The sequence below is a fragment of the Medicago truncatula genome, chromosome 2, assembly GCF_003473485.1.
Source record: "Medicago truncatula cultivar Jemalong A17 chromosome 2, MtrunA17r5.0-ANR, whole genome shotgun sequence".
In the NCBI taxonomy this organism is placed as follows: Eukaryota; Viridiplantae; Streptophyta; class Magnoliopsida; order Fabales; family Fabaceae; genus Medicago; species Medicago truncatula.
The window spans coordinates 48,352,409-48,373,991 of NC_053043.1; the positions used below are offsets into that span (position 1 = coordinate 48,352,409).

The following is a 21,583-nucleotide window of genomic DNA, read 5'->3' on the forward strand; positions in this document are numbered from 1 at the left end:
TCATTTTTAAAGACTTTTTACACTTTTTTTTTACATTTTAATGCTTTTAAAAATTCCAAAAATATTGTTCTTATCATCTTAATTTTCTCTAATTTTAAGAATCCCTCCTATTTGTTTTCTTTTAAAATTTTTTTATTTATTTCTTATATGATGATTTTAATTGTTGCTTGTCTTTATTCCTTGCTTTTTATTTCTTATGTCTCATTCACCATGATATTTCTTATGTTACTAACGATTTAATTTTTGTCTTGAATCATAACATGTACATTTAATTTTCTCATCATTTTATTTCGTCATTGACTTAGTGTGTATAAATAAGGAATTGATGTAATTTTATTTCTTGCATTTTATTTTGGCATAAAGGCCTTAGGGTTGTATTTAGGAATTGATGTAATAATGTAGGTAACACAAGCACCGACACACGCACCGACACCATCACGATTTATTTACCGCTTTCCGTTCGCTTTTACGACGTTACGTTAGTTTTCACCGTTAGTTTAGAAAAATCATTTTTCTCAAAAAAAATCAAATATGCAAAACTTCAAAATCATTTTCTTAATAATTTTTTTTTTCTTTTATTTCTTAATCAAACTTTCAATTAACCTCACTCATTTCTTTTATCTCATGCCTTGAGGCCTCTTTCTCTTCTTAAAACCATTTTCAAAAATCTTAAAACCAACCTAACCCACCAAAGAAATTTTTTAGTGGAACTACGTCGGTTTTGATCCCTTTCTCAAAAAAAGGGGTACGTAGGCAGAGGACTTGTCCTTCCAAATCAAATAAAAATAACCAAAAACATACTTCTTCTCCCTCCATTCTTTCACTTAGATTTTAGGTAATAATTTTTCAAGTAAGCAAATGAATTTAGCACAAGATAATCTAGGTAAGCGGTTCCTTCGGAATACCGAAGTCGTTTAGGGTGCTTAACACCTTCCCTATTCGAAACCAACCCCCGAATCCAAAGTCTCGAAAAGGGTTTTTACTCATTTTTTCCCTTCCCAAGAATAAAGATCGAGAGTTCAAAGATTGACGATTCAAATCAATCGATGGTTTGATATCCGAAAATCGAGGAGCACAAACTTGTTTACTTAGATTTTTTTTCTTGAACAAACAAAAATGGATTATATTAACATTAATAAAACAGTCTCCTTAGACATACCGAAGAGAGAAATCACGAACAAGTTAGCCGATACACAAACATATAAGGGGACTCGACCACAACATATGAGTACCAAAAACAAAATTAGCCTTTTTAGTCTTCATCCATCGTAGAGAGTATGACTTTATTTTATCTAGTAGAACTTTCTTATTCTTAAATAACATGCTATTACGTTCATTTCACACAACCCAAACATTTCACACAACCCAAACACACATAAGCCATATAAGTTGTAGGAAAGAACGCCGCGACCAACTATGTAGTAAATAAATTGAGTGAAATGATCTGAAATAACTTAAATGTCCGCCACATCAAAGCCAATCCACGCCCACACCAACGGCCAAAGAGAGTTGAAGGTTCTGCACGTTAGGAACAGGTGCTGAGAGCCCTAAACATGACCACAACCAGCCACACACCATCAAAGCCAATCCACTTGTTTATTTAAGAAAGATGATCAAATTCAATGGTTTATTTTTGGTTTCTAGAAAGGAAGGTGTGATTTGTTATTTATAATGGAAAGTTGAATACACCAACAATGAAGTGATAAATAAATTTGGGTTCCTTAAACAAGTGTTGAGAGGATTTGATCACCGACTCTTGCGTATCGACAAAAAATAATTATTTGTAAGCGGCAGTCGAAACTTCGTACTTATAATATGGTAAAAAAAATTGAAAATTGGAATAGAAATAACTTAGGCTTAATACATGCTTTGGTCCCTTAACTTGTTTTTGGTTTTCATTTTGATCCCCTAATTATAAAGTGTTTCAATTTGATCCCATAACTCTTTTACCGTTTACTATTTTGGTCCTTTTCGTTAGTTTTTTTCAAAAATCGTAACCCATTATCCACGTATCACTTAAGATGGATGATCAAGGGTTGGATTTAGAAAGCGCACATATATACAACGAACTCACAACATATGATTATTTCTATTAAATTACCTAAAAATAAAAATTAAAATAGAAATAAAAAAATATAAAAAAATTCTCTTCTCTCCTATCTGTTCCTTTCGTCCTCTTCATTCTTTTTTCTTTCAAAATAGGAACATATTTGTGTGTTCTTTATCCATAGTTCCTGCAACTCAAAATTCAACACATACCCATTTTAATCCATCCACAAATTCATACCCATTTTAAATTCAGATCTACAATTCATTAAGAAGAAAAAAAACCCAGATCATCAATCCGATCCGAGTTCGAAGATGAAGGAGATCGCTTTTCATTTTTAGAAAAAAAAAATCCACCGCTGCAATTCCTTACATGAGCTTGAGAGTCTTTGATTTGTATGTCTGTTTGATGAAAGGGTTGTTGAGTGGAATGTGGATGATCTATTTTGTTATGAATGATTTTAGAAAATGATTTCCTTTGGGTTTAACAAAGATGAATGAGAAAGATGAGAAGGAGAAGAAATTTCGGTTGCTGGGAATCATCCTTGCATGCCTGTTCGTTTTTCTCTTTCCTTTTTATTTTTAAATTCAAGAAATTCACATATGGCTTTTTTTGTTCTGCAAATTGAATGTTTTGATTTTGTTTTTGCAATCTTTTTTTAAATTTGATGTGTGTTGGGGTTTCTGGAAAATAGCTGCGCTCCTGATTTTCGGATATCAAACCATTAATTGATTTGAATCTTCAATCTTTGAATTCTCGATTTTTATTCGTGGGAAGGGAAAAAAATGAGTAAAAACCCTTATCGAGACTTTGGATTCGGGGGTTGGTTATGCGAAGGGAAGGTGCTAGCACCCTAAGCGTCTACGGTATTCCATAGGAACCTCTTACCTAATTTATCTTGTGCTAAATTGATTTGCTTATTTGAAAATTATTACCTAAAAGTCTAAGTGAAAGAATGGAGGGAGAAGAAGTATGTTTTTGGTTATTTTTATTTGATTTGGAAGGATAAAAATCCTATGCATACATACCCTTAAAGAAAAGGGATCAAAACCAATGTAGTTCACCTAAAAAGTTTCTTTTTGGTGGGTTAGGTTGATTTTAAGATTTTTGAAAATGAGTTTTAAGAAGAGAAAGAGGCCTCCAGGTGAGATAAAGGAAACAAGTGAGGTTGATTGATTTTAGAGTTTAAAAATGGTTGAAGTTGAATTAAGATTGATTGAGAATTTGATTAAGAAAATAAAGAGAAAATGTTGTTAAGAAAATGATTTTTGAATTTGACATGTTTAGGTTTTTTGATAAAAAAGTTTTTTTTTAAACTAACGGTAAGCTAACGTAACGACGTACAAGAAATAAATGTGAAGTGTCGGTGCATGTGTCGGTGCTTGTGTTACCTACATTATTACATCAATTCCTAAATACAACCCTAAGGCCTTTATGCCGAAATAAAATGCAAGAAATAAAACTTACATCAATTTTCTATTTATACACACTAAGTCAATGACAAAATAAAATGATGAGAAAATTAAATTTGCATGCTATGATTCAAAACAAAGATTAAATCGTTAGTAAGCATAAGGAAAATTGTGATGAATGAGTCATAAGAAGTAATAAGCAAAAAATTAAGAATAGACATGTGAAAATAACAAGTAACAATTAAAATTATCATATAAAGACACAATTGAAAGCAAGTGAAGAAATGAGCAAAAAATTAAAAGAAACGAGTAGGATGAATTTTTTTGAGAATTAGAGAAAACTAAGATGATAAGAACAATATTTTTTGGAATTTTTTTTTATTTGAATGTTTTTGTTATTTTGAATGATATATAAAACTAACGTAGCAATGAAATAAAAGTATGAGAATTTTGTAGTTAGAGAATTTTGTAGTGACGTTGGATCACCACCAAATCTTTTTTTTTTCTTTTTTTGTATTTTTTTATAACATAAAGCAAAACAAAAATAAAATAAAATACCTTGAAACCGAAAGGGACAGAAAGGAGTAGAAAAAGAAGAAAGACTCGTCAACACAAGTCAAAAGAGGGAGAAGAGAAGAAAAGCACAGGAAGCATCAATTGTGTATTTCGGTGTGTTGAATGCATTGTGTGAGCCCTCTATTTATAGAGAAACTTCCGAACTAATAGGTGAGAAACTTTGGAAACAAGTAATTCATCTAGTACAAAAATATGCCAATTGTCTACCAAAATATATCATATTGAGTACAAAAATATATTATTCAAGTACATAAATATATATTATTGAGTATCAAAATATATTTCAGATCAAGCACTAAAATATATTAGATTGCCTACCAAAATATATCATATTGAGTACAAAAATATATTATTCAGTACATAAATATGTTATTTAGTACATAAATATATATTATTGAGTATCAAAATATATTTCAGATCAAGCACTAAAATATATTAGATTACCTACCAAAATATTTTAGATTGTGTTCCAAAATATTCTAGATTGCGATCTAAAATAATTTAGCAAAACTTGGGGACAAGAAAGCACTTTTTAATAATGACCAAATTAATTATTTAATTTATCATTTGCAAATAAAATTTTTCTAGCGCTTACTTCGTTCACACAATTATGTACCCCCATTGTATAATCTTAGGTCAAAAATTGGGGTATCTCTGCCGAAATTTCGTCTAAAACGACGGACATTTTCGATTTTAAAAGTACGAACGAAATGTGTAAAAATAGAGAAAAGTGGTCAAAATTTGGGGTATGACAATAGCTATGGAATTTTATAATTTTATGGATTTTTATTTAAGATGAAGATGAATAAAGATGCAGGTGAAGAAGATTGATAGGGGAAGAAGATGAAGAAAATAATTAGGTGGTTGTTGTTCATTATAAGCTACAATAGATTCCTCCGTGATCCAACAATCTTCATTTTTAAAAAAGATCAAACGGTTAAAATTAAAAAATTTAATAAAATCTATGGTAGATCCTTATAAGTTGGTTCACCTTAGACATTTAAGGTTAAAAAATAACAGAGGAGACCACAATTGTAAACGGTAGAAGAGTTATAGGACTAAATTGAGACACTTTATAATTATAATTAGGGGATCAAAATGAAAACAAAAAATAAGTTAAAGGACCAAAGCATGTATTAAGCCAATAATTTAACTTTTTTGCTAAAAATTTTTGGACAAAATATCATGTACTATAATGGAAAAATAAATAGCCAATCTAATTGAGATGTTGGTGTTTCCTTCTAATGTCTATCCTTACTCGCTGCTTAGCCAAAAAAATGGAAAAATAAATATAAATAATTTGACTTTTGCTACTAACTTTTTTTGACCAAAACCAATTACATTTATTACAATACCACACATGTGTTGTAATTTAAAAATCATATCTAGAAACAACTATAATGCTTGACCAAAAAAAAAGGAATTTAAAATGCTATAAGTGTCCAATCACTGATTTGGTAAAGTGTTCATAAAATGTTTATTATAGATGCACACAGCGAAGGGAAGTTCATGAAACCTTGTCATGTATATCTCAAATAAATAAAAATATTAACTAAATTAATAGAAAAATAATATTTATTATAATTTATTTTTCTTATGGCCAATTGTTAGTAGTTAGTTTTTACATTAACATATATCACACGAGTTTGAACTTTGAACCTCTAACTCCTTAACCCTTAATTCAAATAAGTTGAGATACCTATTCCCTATCATTTACGTTCCACACTCCGTTTCATTTTGATGAGATATTGGTTTTTACACATGGATGAAAATTAATAAATTTGAATTTTAATAAACTCGAAATAAAACTGAATTTATTCAAATGAACTCGATAAACTCTCAAAAGAAACTATCAAAAGTTTTTTTTTTCATCTCATTTTCCACATTTGGTTCATTTTCTTCTTTGTTAGATTGAACTTTTAAAAGAATTATTGATGTATTAATAATATATATACAATATGATGTAAATTTGGACTATTCTCCGAATAGAGTTTAGAAATCAATTTCACATACCTATTTGAAATGTAATTTTTTTTTTAAATTACTAGATACATTTATTATTATTTTTTTCTAAACATATTTCTAATTAATACTATTAACTTGTCTTGAAATATAAAAAGTCAAATTTAATACACATATAAATAAATGACAATTTAACATTAAAACACAAAATAGACACATTAATTACACTACCAACTTTTCATAAGAAATGTGAAAAAAGCAAAGGGGGCTTACATCTACCTCCGTCCAAAATTATAAATCGCTTTGGAGAAAAAATTCATAAATTATAAGTCGCTTTACAATAGCAATAAAACATTAATGTTACTTTTACAATAACACACCTTTAACTATTTATAAATTTCTTTTCTTTCAATCCTTTAATGATGAATGCTAACAACACACATTTTTCGACACACTCTCTTTGATCGGTTAAAATTCGCATGGGTCCCACCAAATTATGTGGGACCTATATAAATTTGGTGGATCCCATGTGAATTTTAATCAATCAAAGAGAGTGTGTTGAAAAGTGTGTGTTGCTAGCATTTCTCATTCTTTAATTTATTTTTCCCATAACATTAATTAAGGAATATTTTATAAAACAAGTTATAATATATATTTCTCATACAAAATTAATTACATTTCTTTATACATGTGAAATGCTTTAAGCTCATGTAATTTAGAACGGAGGGAGTACAATTTTGACAACTTTAATTATCATCAATAATGTATGAGAAGTCTTTGTATTGTAATACATTAAATTTTCGTCAAATAGTCAAAATATTTATCGCAAACATTTAAATTTTCTAATAGGAAAATGCTAACTAGTGTCTCAAGGGCATTGGTTAAGCATCCAAAACAAGTAAGTTTACATGAAAAAGTTGTGTAATCATTGAATGATAAAAAATAACATGTTATATTTCTAAGATAAATTTTTTACTTAGAGATTCCTTAACCATTGTGCTGAGGACAATGGTTAGCAAGAACATGTCTAATATAATTGCAAAATAATACATAAGAGCATTACCACACTAGTTATTATAAGAGTAGTGATATTTAAACAATCATTTGGAACAACTTATGTGACAACTTCTTTTTTCTCTCTTTTCATTGGTCAAAATCAATGGAAAGAGAAAAAGGAAGAGAGAGAATAAAAATATAATGTGAATATGAGAGAGAAAGTTATCAAAAAGTTGTACTAAAGTGATTGTACAAATATCATTTCTCTTATTATAAATACAAGGTAGGAGATGGTTTCAGTTTCAGTGCACATCACCAACAAGAACAAAGAGTGAAATTACTCTCCTCACACAATTTTGATTTTTGGTTCATCTATAGTTGGCATTTTTTGACTCATTGTAACATTTTCCAACTCCAAATTCCCAAAGGTAAACTCCAAAAATCTAAATCAAAACGTAAACTCATTGTTACATTTTGCTTGGTTTTACTCAAAAAAAAAAAAAAAAAAACAATATGCTTGGTTTTTTGGGATTATAGAACATGCATGTACCATAGTCCAAGACCATGATGCTTGTATTCAATTTATAATTCTTTCATACCATTTTTTTCTTCTTATATGTGACAACTAAAACTATAGACAATTATTGGATTTTTGAAAATTAGATTCAAACATGGATGCATCAACATGTCCAACTGCTGATGCAATCAGAGCTTTCCTTGAATACTTGGTAGATCCATTGCTGCAAGAAGATCATTCTACCAATGATGATCTTCCACTATCACAACATGAAAAAGTTGCAAACCAGGTTTGTTTTTTTCATTCACCTTGCAACTTTATTTTAATGGCAATCCAAACATTAACTAATACTTCTTGGTGACTATTTGGACATGATTTTTGTTACGCCTTTTTAAACAAAATTATTTTAAATTTCATTAATTAACATTTAATGGAAGTCGATTTAAACTTGAGGTGATTGCTCAGTTGTACGAGCTTAGCCTTGTTACCTCCAGGTAAAGAGGTAAAGAGTTCAAAATCCCCTCAAAGACGGTTATGAATTGGTCATTAGTGCCAATATTTTAAAAAATGTTCTCATTTGATTTTAAAATTGAAAGATTAGTTAACATGAAATTGAAGTTCTTATTTGATTTTAATATCTAATTGAAGTTCATGATTTTAACATCTACTTAAGGTTCCTATTAGATATGGCAATCCAAAGATTAATTAACATCTAATTGAAGTTCCTATTTGATTTAAAAGTTGAAGATCCACAAGTATTTAATTATATGATTATGGTGTAGGTGCATGCAGTCGTGTTATTGAACAACTACTACCACATAAAACTGAATCAAGAGCTAGCATTTTTGCCATATAGGGAATTTTGCAAGATCATTGTGGATCTGAGACCACCACTGTCAGCATATATGAAATTCATGTTGCAGCCTGATTATGCTGAGCTCGTTGACGTGGAACAGAAACTTTCATTAACTGAAAAGGCGATCATGAGTTCCCATGATATATGTTTATCTTTAGATGCATCGAAACATGTTCCTAATATTGAGGGTTGGCCCATTTCAAAAGTTGCGGTCCTTTTGGTTGATAGTAAGAAGGAAAACTGCTTCTTGCGTTTTAATTCCTTCACTGATGGAGTATGGTCATTGATTGAAAAAGATGTTGATACTTCATATCAAATTGCTGAAGTTACAAGTGAGATCAAATCTCCATACAAAAGAAGAGGAGTAATTATGAAGCGTTCGAAAGTCATATTAAATGAAGATCAACTCTTGCAAGTTGGATATTCTGCTGTTAAGGAAGCTGCAAGTAATTATCTTTCTTTTACATAAATATTGCATTAGAGCACTCATAGTGTACACTTTTTTTATGTTTTCTATATATCTTGAGGTTCATATCAGGACATGCTTTGTTTTTCGTTATTTTCTGTATAGTAAAGACTTTTAACATGCATTTTTTGACTCATAAAAGTCGAATATGATTCTTATATAGCGATTTCATATTTCCCTTGTGAATAGGTGTCAATAGTATTGATATGATGCTTTTGGGAAGTTACAATGTGTATTCCCAGAGCAAAGAGAGGACAGCTTCTCGCTTTTATATAATGAAGTGCTCACAGTCGATCGTTGAAGGGTTTACTAAAGTTCCTATCAAAGATTTAATTGAAAGGTTCGTTACAATCAATATGGCTTTTCTATAACAAAATTTTTGTGTGTTTCTCTATAACATTTGATATCTCATCTTTGTATAGCTTTCGAGGTCCTTTGGTCAAAAGAAGTTCTAGCAGTTGGAAGACCACCCCAGTTGTCAAGTACTTCCACATGCTTCCTTATTCTGAAATAATCTCAGAATGGATTTCTAGGTTGGTATAATTCACATTTCCCATTTTCTGATGCTAAATTCATATTGATTTACAGTAATGAATATTGACCTCACAATTAGAAGCCTCGTAAACATTGCATAAGTTTGATTAAATTATTTCTCATTTCCATCTTACGTTTTCGTTTCACCTTTTCCATAAAATAATGATTGATATTTGCATAAAATATCTTTGCAGAGAAGCTTTCTCAAATAGTTTGCAAGATTTAAACGTGGCAGAGAAACAATTCTCAAAGGTTAAAGTGAGAGAATCACATGTAAGTAGTAAGGGCTTGTATATTGATAACAAGTTGTGCAGATATTTTATACAATGTTTTTCAAGGCCATATTTCACCCAACTACATGCCATTGGATATATTGGCAGGTTGAGAAGGTTTGTTCAACAAGGATGCACATCAGTAAGGATGGAATCAAGGATCAACCGGCTTCAGATACCATTTCTAAAAATGAATTTGAAGGATGTGCAAGTAATGTCACCAGGAAAAACAAAAAAGATCGAAAGCAAATAGGATCCCATGATACAAATCAAGAGGGACCTAATACAAGAGACAAAAATGGTCCAATAAAGGTGGGTACAAATTCTAGTGATACACCAAATCAAAGGCCTAAGAGATTGATCAAGAGACCTAGCAGATTCAATACTTAAATGTATCTCTATAAGCATTCAAGGAAGAGGGTAAATCCATGAGCTGATACAAATATCTCTAGTACCATTAGTACCTGAAAAAGGATAAGAATAAAAATAGTTAGCAATTTTCTTTTATATTTTTAATCAATGGGATGAAGACAATTAGTGTCTCAATATCCTATATCCTAGGAAGAATTGTATCGTCTCTAGCATTATATGAATCGTGTTTGCGTTTGGACTTGATCATATTTTTGTTTCTTGCTTTATCTTTCTAGTTTTGGTTTTACCATGTTAACTTGGAAATTTCTAGTTTCCTTGTTTTCCTAGAATTAAATAAATGTGTGGTTCATAATTTCTCTACATGGCTTGAATTGGACTACGCACACACGACGACAGTGTCTGCATTCATAAGGAAACACAATGAAGACGTTCAAGAATGATAAGTGATAAATAAATCAAAAGATCGTATCCAACCGCAAAATGAAGATGAAACTAACAATAGATATTTTCCATGTTTAAAAGCATCAAAAAATAATTCACAAGTAGAACTCATGAAATGAATAAACATGTGTTCTAGTCCATCATCCTGAAGTTGTCCAATACAATGCTACAATTTTTTTTTTTAGGGAATACAATGCTACCATTATTCTTGTTGTAACTTTTTTATTTATTTCTAATGGTAATGGTAATTGTAAAGGTGACAAAAGTGTTGCTATAATCCTAAGAACATCTTAAAAATGGTAATGGTAATGATATGTCTCAAGGGCACAAGTTAAGGAATTTAAAATATAAATAATTGTTTTAAAAATTGTGCATTCAATTTTAGTCAACTTTAACTGTGGCATAGTTAAGTGGATGAGCACAGACCTTGATCCGATATCAACTGAAGGTGAGAAAAATACAAAAGGGAGATTGAATTATGTTGGCTTTTTCAAATTTCTCCAGTGTTTTAGTATTGGTCAGAGTTTGAAGTGTAAAGTCTAACTAAGAGTTTGATAGCAGCGTAAAACACACACACACACACACATACAGAGATAGAGAGAGAGATATTATGCTGATTCCTCCTACAATCCGGGAGTTGTTCATCCCCCTTGCGTTTCCAAGGAATTTTTACTATAATTACAACTGATTACAAATGTTCAAGGACACAACCAAGAGACTTCATATGCTCAACCACACAAGAAAGAGACTTCCAAATGCTCAATCGCAACTGAAAGAGACTTTTAAGAGTCTACAAATAAACGTGTTTTCTTACACTTGGCATACAATGAGAGGTGTAAACAATTAAAATCAGAACAGACTCTATGACTTAGAATTTCTAAAATATGAACTTAGTAAGAAATTCTAAAGTGTTCTATGCGCATTTGAATTTGACATAGTAAGGGCACATTTAAAATAGCAGAGTCTTATTTTTATTCTTCAACTCCTTATATATGCAATGATTTGAGAGACGTTGGACAAGTGTCAACGCATTAAGATTCGTTGAGAAGCTTCACATCAAAGACGTTAGAATATTATATGGTATGGATAATATCATTGATTAGACATTTGAAATTCCTTTACTGCAATTAGAATTACCCGTTCATTCCTTTTGTACTTGAAGTTCTTTGTTTGTATCTGCACGTGGTTACAAGAAGACAAAATGTACTATCAGAGTCTGATAAAGACAGCTTCAGAAAAAGACAAATCTAACGTGGCTTATGGGTTCCTCAGAAACTTCTGTCTTTCAGAGTCTAATGTTCTTCAGAGTCTGATGGTCTTCAAAGTCTGGTGGTCTTCATAGTCTAGTGGCCTTCAGAGTTTGGTGGTCTTCAGAGTCTGATGGTCTTTAGAGTGCACATGTGAATATATATTAGCATATCCAATTGTTCTTTAATACTTTGTTATCATCAAAACTTTATAGGTACTGTACAAATTCAATTTTGTTCCAACAATAAAAGAATGTTGAATGCACCGACAGTGAAGTGATTCAAGTGATAAAAAGATTTAGGTTCCTTAAACAAGTGTTCAAGGGGTTCAATCATTGACTCTTGCGTATCAACGGAAGGTAGTCACTTCTAAGTGGAAGCCGAAACTCCGTACTTATAACATGGTAACAAAAAAATTTGAAAATTGAAATACAAATAATTTAACTTTTTTGCTAAAAAAATTTGGACAAAAAAATTATCACATTTATTACAATATCATGTATTCTTATGGAAAAATAAATATAAATAATTTGACTTTTGCTGCTAACTTCTTTTTGAACAAAATAATTACATTTATTACAATACCATGCATGTATTGTAATTTAAAAATCAAATTTAGAATCAACTAAAATGTTTGAACAAAAAAAAAAGAATCAACTAAAATGCTAAGTGTTTGGTAAAGTGTTCATAAAAGTTTAATTATAGATGCAGACACCGAAGGGAAGTTCATGAACCTTGTCATGTATATCTCAAATAAATAAAAGAGTTATGATACATAGACATCTTTAGGTGGCAATACATCATTTGACACCCACATAAAAATCTGACACGTGGCCACATGGACCCCGCACAAGCACACTTTCTCTTTTCTCTCCTCTTCTTTCTTCCTAATGTATGGGGTGTACAAGAGTGTATAGAAATAAAGGGTGTCTATGTAATATTTTCCTAAATAAAAATATTATCTAAATTAATAAAAAAATAATATTTATATCATTTTTTTTCTAATGGTAAATTGTTAATTAGTAATTAGTTTTTACATTAATATATATTGATTTGCACGGGTTTGAACCCATAACCTCTAATATTACTTATCATTTAGCACATCACCAAAAAGAACAAAGAGTGACATTACACTCCTCTCACCATTTTGATTTTTGGTTCATCTATAGTTGGCATTTTTTGACTCATTGTAACATTTTCCAACTCCAAATTCCCAAAGGTAAACTCCAAAAATCTAAATCAAAACGTAAACTTATTGTTACATTTTGCTTGGTTTTACTCAACAAAAAAAAAACAATATGCTTGGTTTTTTGGGATTATAGAACATGCATGTACTATTGTCCAAGACCATGATGCTTGAATTCAATTTAAAATTACTTTCTTACAATTTTTTTCTTCTTATATGTGACAACTAAAACTATAGACAATTATTGGATTTTTGAAAATCAGATTCAAACATGGATGCATCAGAAGTGTGTCCAACTGTTGATGCAATCAGAGCTTTCCTTGAATACTTGGTAGATCCATTGCTGCAAGAAGATCATTCTACCAATGATGATCTTCCACTATCACAACATGAAAAAGTTGCAAACCAGGTTTATTTTTTTCATTCACCTTGAAACTTTATTTTAATGGCAATCCAAAGATTAACTAATACCTCTTGGTTTTTTATGTCTTAAAAAAAAACTAATACCTCTTGGTGACTATTTGGACATGATTTTTGTTACGCCTTTTTAAACAAAATTATTTTAAATTTCATTAATTAACATTTAATGGAAGTCGATTTAAACTTGAGGTCATTGCTCAGTTGTACGAGCTTAGCCTTGTTACCTCCACGTAAAGAGGTAAAGAGTTCAAAATCCCCTCGAAGACGGTTATGAATTGGTCATTAGTGCCAATATTTTAAAAAATGTTCTCATTTGATTTTAAAATTGAAAGATTAGTTAACATCAAATTGAAGTTCTTATTTGATTTTAATATCTAATTGAAGTTCATATTTGTCAAAAAAAATATCTAATTGAAGTTCATGATTTTAACATCTACTTAAAGTTCCTAGTAGATATGGCAATCCAAAGATTAATTAACATCTAATTAAAGTTCCTATTTGATTTAAAAGTTGAAGAACCACAAGTATTTAATTATATGATTATGGCGTAGGTGCATGCAGTCGTGTTATTGAACAACTACTACCACATAAAACTGAATCAAGAGCTAGCATTTTTGCCATATAGGGAATTTTGCAAGATCATTGTGGATCTGAGACCATCACTGTCAGCATATATGAAATTCATGTTGCAGCGTGATTATGCTGAGCTCGTTGATGTGGAGCAGCAACTTTCATTAACTGAAAAGGCGATCATGAGTTCGCATGATATATGCTTATCTTTAGATGCATCGAAAAATGAACCTAATATAGAGGGTTGGCCCATTTCAAAAGTCGCGGTCCTTTTGGTCGATAGTAAGAAGGAAAACAGCTTCTTGCGTTTTAATTCCTTCACTGATGGAGTATGGTCATTGATTGAAAAAGATGTTGATACTTCAGATCAAATTTCTGAAGTTACAAGTGAGATCAAATCTCCATACAAAAGAAGAAGAGTAATTATGACGCGTTCGAAAGTCATATTAAATGAAGATCAACTCTTGCAAGATGGATATTCTGCTATTAGCGAAGCTGCAAGTAATTATCCTACTTTAACATAAAGATTGCATTTGTTTTAATTTATTCACAATTGGAATCATATGCCAGCATGACTCATGGTGTACACTTTTCTTATGTTTTCTGTACATCTTGTCATATCAGGACATGCTTTGTTTTTTCTTTATTTTCTGTATATTAAATTGTTTTAACATGCATTTTTTGACTCATAATAGTCGAACATGATTCTTATATAATGATTTCATATTTCCCTTGTGAATAGGTGTCAATAGTATTGATATGATGCTTTTGGGAAGTTATACAGTGTATTCCCAGAGCAAGGAGAGGGCAGCTTCTCGCTTTTATATAATGAAGTGCTCACAGTCGATTGTTGAAGGGTTTACTAAAGTTCCTATCAAAGATTTAATTGAAAGGTTTGTTACAATCGATATGGCTTTTCTATAACAAACTTTGTGTCTTTCTCTACAACATTTGATATCTCTTCTTTGTATAGCTTTTGGGGTCCTTTGGTCAAAAGAAGTTCTAGCAGTTGGAAGACCACCTCCCTTGTCAAGTACTTCCAGATGCTTCCTTATTCTGAAATAATCTCTGAATGGATTTCTAGGTTGGTATAATTCACATTTCCTATTTTCCGATGCTAAATTCATATGGATTTACAGTAATGAATATTGACCTCATAATTAGAAGCCTCGTAAACATTGCATAGTTTTGATTAAATTATTTCTCATTTCCATATTACGTTTTCGTTTTCACCTTTTCCATAAAATAATGATGGATATTTGCATAATATGTTCTTTGCAGAGAAGCTTTCTCAAATAGTTTGCAAGATTTAAAGCTGGCAGAGAAACAAGTCTCAAAGCTTGAAGTGACAGAATCACATGTAAGTAGTAAGGGCTTGTATATTGATCTTGATAACAAGTTGTGCAGATGTTTTATACAATATTTTTCAAAGCTTGAATCTGAAGGATGTGCAAGTAATGTCATGGACCAGGGTCAGCAGGATAGGCCAAAAGTGTTTAAGATCGATGTAAGGAAAAACAAAAAAGATCGAAAGCAAATAGGATCCCATGCATGATACAAATCAAGAGGGACCTAATACAAGAAACAAAAATGATCCAATAAAGGTGGATACAAATTCTAGTGATACACCAAAACAAAGGCCCAAGAGATTGATCAAGAGACCTAGCAGATTCAATAATTAAATATATTGCTATTAGCATCAAGGAATAGGATAAATCCATGAGCTGATACAAGTTGTCCTTTAGTACCAGAAAATGGATAAGAATAAAAATAATTAGGAATTTTCTTTTATATTTTAATCAATGGATCGAAGACAATTAGTGTCTCAATATCCTATATCCTAGGAAGAATTGTATCGTTTCTACTCTCTAGCATTATATGAATAGTGTTTGCGTTTGGACTGATTATATTTTTATTTCTTGCTTTATCTTTCTAGTTTTGGTTTTACCATGTTGTTAACTTGGAAATTTCTTGTTACCTTGTTTTCCAGGAGTTAAATAAATGTGTGGTTTATAATTGTTTTGCATTGCTTACATTGGACTCTGCACACATGACAACAATGTGTACATTTATAAGGAATCACAATGATGACGTTCAAGAATGATAAGTGATAAGTAAATCATAAGATCGAATCCACAACCACAAAACGAAGATGAATCTATCCATAGATATTTTCCATGCTTAAAAGTATCAAAATATAATTCACAAGTAGAATAAACAGGTTTCTAGTCTATCACCATGAAGTTGTCCATTACATTGCTACAATTATATTGCATTACATGGAAATGTGAACATTTGAAGAATTCCCAAATTTTTCTACACAACTCAATGCAAATGAATAATAGTTATACATAACTCAAAGTCATCCAAACTTTATAAAAATTGAAACCCAAATCACACTGATCAAATCTTGTTTATTTGTTTTTCTTCATAAATAAATTAGATTCATTAGGAAACATAACACAATTTCTGAGCACAAGAAATACAACGACCCTTCTACAAGCCTACAACAGTACAACAGCAACGACCCTTCCTTCAAAAAAAGAAGCCTACAACGGTACAACAACCAAATTTATTTTGATGTGCTTTGAAAACATCTAAGCCAACGAAACCAAAGAATAATTTGATAAATTTTCTTTGCAAGTCTTTTCATAATTTGATAAATTTTAGAAGACTTCATGTTCTGAATTCGGTAACTTCTAATCTCACGTCAATGAAATTTAGATTTGTGGAGCAAGTATCAATGGCAACCAAAATAACCGCAAGCAACAACAATATATCTAGATCTAATCTAGCAACCAAGTGTATAGCAAAACCACAAACAAACCAAAATAATCAAGATAAAGAGAGTAAAGAAAAAGAACAACATCAAATAATTGTTTACCCAGTTCAGTTCAACACTAACCTACTATGGGGGAGAGAGAATGATCTCTCCGCTTCACTATCAATGAGTACTTTACAAAGATATACAAAAGAGTTACAAGAAATTAGCTTCAACAAGCTCTCCAAGAACAAACTTAATTTCTACGATTTTCTCAATCTCCTCCTTTCATGAACAAGAGACTCAATGAGTTCACTCGATCCAAGGTGTTTCCCAACTCTAGAGTCTAACCCCTAAAAGGGAACCAATCCGTAGCTTTTCTACAAACCTAATTTCTACGATTTTCTCAATCTCCTTCTTTCATGAACAAGAGACTCAATGAGTTCACTCGATCCAAGGTGTTTCCCAACTCTAGATTCTAACCCCTAAAAGGAACCAATCCGTAGCTTTTGATTTCCTAATGATATACTCTTTTGGTCTCGTAAGACTCGCCCAAGTTGCTCATAAAAACTCTCCTTTGATGTGTTTCCCAATCCCATGAATCTCTCACCTAAAGGCACCAACCCTCTCCAAAGAGCCCCCTTTTTTGGTTCTCCAAGATTCACATCTTGAAGCTTTGAACCTCACCCAAAGACCCTCAACCTTTAGTATCTACATACCCTAAAAGCTCCCTCCTTTGGTTCTCATGAGATTCACCAAGCTTGCTCAACAAATGGGTCAAAGGATGCTTATATAGTGTTCAGATCCAAGCAAAATCGTGTCACAATTTGCCTAAATTGTGCCACGATAAAGCTCGTACACAATATTGTATTGCACCCTTATCCAAAAATCGTGTCACGATTCCCTAAATTGTGTCACGATTTGACTTCCAGAAACACACTCACATCCAGCCTCAAAATCGTGTCATGATTTCAAACTTCCAACACACACTAATTTTGACTCACATGCTCAACACTTCCTTTTTGAAGGAGGACATCCTTTACGATGTCAATTACATGATATAATTGGCTATTTTATTTTTGAATTCTAACAAAATAGTTTCTAAAATCATTTTCTGCAAGTGTCAAATTCTCATATCCATTTTCTTCAGTTGCCAAAGATTTAAAATTTATGCTTAGATTTATCCCAACTTGAATATTGAGTTCTAATATATTTTTTGAATGAGACATCAAATTCTTACTACTTCTAAAATAGAATACCTTGGTAGGGCTTAGATCATTATTAAGCTTGAGATCGACTCTTAAAGTGGTAATTGTTTCATCTAACCAAATACATGCATACAATCTAGCCTTACACTGAGTTTTTGTTATTGGATTTAGCTTCAAAAGATGATTTGATCCGCTCAAATAGTTTGTTCCATGACTACAAGCTACAGTAAAATATTATTTCACATCACCTCCATCTTTTTCTACGAAGTTTAGTAACTCCAAAACTCATAGACCGGGCATATCTCTTGCAATATTATGGAAGCTCATGGTTAAAGCTAAATATCATTCCAAGCATTGTGATTCATTTATTACATTTAAATTTATTGAGCATATTTATGCACATAATCAAATGCAACAAATGCAGTGATATATTGACCACTCCCTCCGTTTCAAAATATAAGCAAAATTCATTTTTTAAATTCATTCATTTAATGATGTATGTGGTTCATAATATAGATCATATACATCATTAAATAAATGAACTTAAAAAATGAATTTTGCTTATGTTTTAAAACGGAGAGAATACCAATGAACGATGATAAAAGCTACCCACCAAATTTTAGTGGGTTTTAGTAACTAGTTTTAAATGTTGTCTTGCATTTAGTTTGTTGAGTGAATTGTCTAGGAAATTGTATCATGAACTATTTGAATGTATTGCCTAGGAAATTGTGGTAATTAATCTTGAATGTTGTGTTGCATTGTAAATACTCTTTCCGTTCTTTTTTAATTGTCACATTTTAACTTTTTGCATAAATCAAGACATTAAATGTATTTCACTATTTTTGATACAATAACTTATGGTTTGTCAATAATATCCTTAATTATTTAATATCATACTCCCTCCGGTCCTATTTATAAGAGAAAGTTGATTTTTTAGATACATTGAATAATGTATGTATTTAGTCAAGAACCTAAACCAAATACATAAATTATTTAATGTATCTAAAAAGTAAATTGTTTCTTGTAAATAGGACTGGAGGGAGTATTTCATATATTTCTATCTCTGCAATAAATTACTAAAGGCATTATAGGAAAAACAACATTTAATGTTACATTAAACTTTGAAAGTGACACTTAATTAGAAGAAAAAAATATATGTAAAAGTGACGGTTATAAAGGAAAGGAGGGGGTATTGTTTCCTTTGAAATTAATGTCATAATAAATCTCTAATGTTACGTTGCATTTAATTAGTTTAGGAACAATGTTATATCTCTAGAAAAATAACATCAAGAATTCTTCAAGAATAAAGAGCAGCCAATCACAATGCACAATTTGTCACAATTCAAGGAGGTGTGGCTGAAAAATAGGAAATGAACAAATAAATTATGCAATTAAAACTTGACTGTCGTGTCTTGAAAAAATTTTGATGCTATTTTTTTAGAGAAATAACATTTTCTTTTGAATATCGTTGTGTTGCATTTGATTAGTTGTATGGTAAATATCTCTTCCTTTTAAATTAATGTCATACTTCGCAATGCATGAATTGTTGTAGAATTAATAATATGGTTATTAATTGGAGGTTTAGACATTAATAATGTTACTTGTTTTGGTGGGATTAAGATTGAGTTATAAACAATGGGGGATTAGGTAGAAAAAAATACATTTAGGAGTAGATAGAATAACTAAAAAAAAATATAAAATATAGATATTAAAAACAATCTATCTATTAACATTATATAAAGCCAAACTAATTTTATTTTGTTGTTTTAATGAATTAATTTCAATTATTACACAACTAAAATTACACATACGCTCCTTTAACTCAATTTCAAAAATTACACACACATTTAACTTAATTTCAAGTAATAGTTCGGTCTTTTATCCTTTTGTTTTCCTGTTTTAGTCCTTCAAGTTATAAAGTAACACAATTATCCTTTTTACACTTAAAAAATCACAAAAATCCAGAAATTCATAACATTTATCATAATATTCAATAAAAAAAAATCCATATATTCATCAATTAAACCGAGATTTTTTCCTTTTAGACTTAATTATTTTATTTCTAATGAAAGAGTAATTTAAGGAGAGACTCTAAATCTTCATCCCAAAAGGCCAATCCTTAACAAATTCTTCTTTCTCACGGTGCTCTTCTCTCTTTCTCACCCACACACATTCTTCTTTATTACATGAACTCCAATGTTTGTTTCTACCCTAAAACCAAGATCTAAAAAATTAAAACCATGCACATTTTTTTACTTTAGTTGCTCACCGACATGAATAATTCATGTGATAAACAAATTTGGGTTCCTTAAACTAGTGTTCAAAGGGTTCAATTATTGACTCTTGTGTATCGTCGAAAATTAGTCACTTCTAAGTGGCATCGAAACTCTGTATTTATAACATGGTAACAAAAAATTTGAAAATTGAAATACAAATAATTTAACTTTTTTTGAAAGTTTTTGGACAAAAATTATCACATTTGTTACAATATCATGCATTCTAATGGAAAAATAAATATAAATAATTTGACTTTTGCTACTAACTTTTTTGAACAAAAATATTTACATTTATTACAATATCATGCATGTATTGTAATTTAAAAATCAATTTTAGAATCAACTAAAATGCTTGAACAAAAAAAAAAGAATCAACTAAAATGCTAAGTGTCAATCACTATCCGGTAAAGTTATGATAATTTTTTTATTATAGATGCACACACCGAAGGGAAGTTCATGAACCTTGTCATGTATATCTCAAATAAATAAAAATATTAACTAAATTAATAAAAAAAAATCACACTTATTATAATTTTTTCCAAGGGCATATTGTTTTTATTTTTTATTTTTGAAATATACTTATGAACCTTGTTCGTGATTAGTTTTTTTTTTTTTTTACGTTAAAATATATTAATTTGCACGGGTTTGAACCCATAACCTCTAACTTCTTAAGCTTAACTCGAACAAGTTAAGCTACCTAACCTCTCAAATATTGTTTATCATTTATATTCAACGCTTTGTTTCATTCTGATGCCTTATAATTTTTACACACAGATGAAAATTAATAAATTCAAATTTTAGTAAACTTGAAATAAAACTGAGTTTATTCAGAAGAATTCGATAAACTCATGTAAACACACGTAAACTCGAAAAAAACTATCAAAAAAAAATCATCTAAATTTTTACATTTGGTTCATATTCTACGATTTTACGAGTCGAGTTTAGAAATCAATTTCACGCAGGCAAAACAAGTTTACTAAAACATATGATTTTGACAACTTTAATTATCATCATTAATGTATTAGAAGTCTTTTATTTTTTAAAGAATGTATGAGAAATCTTTGTATTGTAAAACATTAAATTTTGGTCAAACAATCACAATATTTATTTTATTCATATATTTATCACAAACATTTAAATTTTCTAATATAATTGCAATATACTCCCTCCGTCCCAAAATCAATTTATGGTGATCCATTTTTGCTTACATTTTGGGATGGAAGGAGTGCAACATATTACATATGTCATTACCACACTAGATTTATTATAAATACAAGGTAGGAGATGATTTCAGTTTCAGTGATTGAGCACATCACCAACAAGAACAAAGAGTGAGATTACTCTCCTCTCACCATTTTCATTTTTGGTTCATCTATAGCAGCTGGCATTTTTTTGACTCATTGTAACATTTTCCAACTCCAAATTCCCAAAGGTAAACTCCAAAAATCTAAATCAAAACGTAAA

At 30.4% G+C, this 21,583-nt stretch overlaps 1 protein-coding gene across 1 annotated transcript; it reads left to right on the plus strand.

The window, feature by feature from the left end:
• The first annotated feature begins 7,664 nt into the window (after positions 1 to 7,664).
• Positions 7,665 to 10,028, plus strand: LOC11423265 (uncharacterized). Its single transcript, XM_003597454.1, has 6 exons — positions 7,665 to 7,799; positions 8,293 to 8,812; positions 9,022 to 9,172; positions 9,255 to 9,365; positions 9,561 to 9,639; positions 9,747 to 10,028. Exons 1-6 carry the CDS (start codon positions 7,665 to 7,667, stop codon positions 10,026 to 10,028), a joined length of 1,278 nt encoding a protein of 425 aa, XP_003597502.1.
• Positions 10,029 to 21,583: the final 11,555 nt, after the last annotated feature.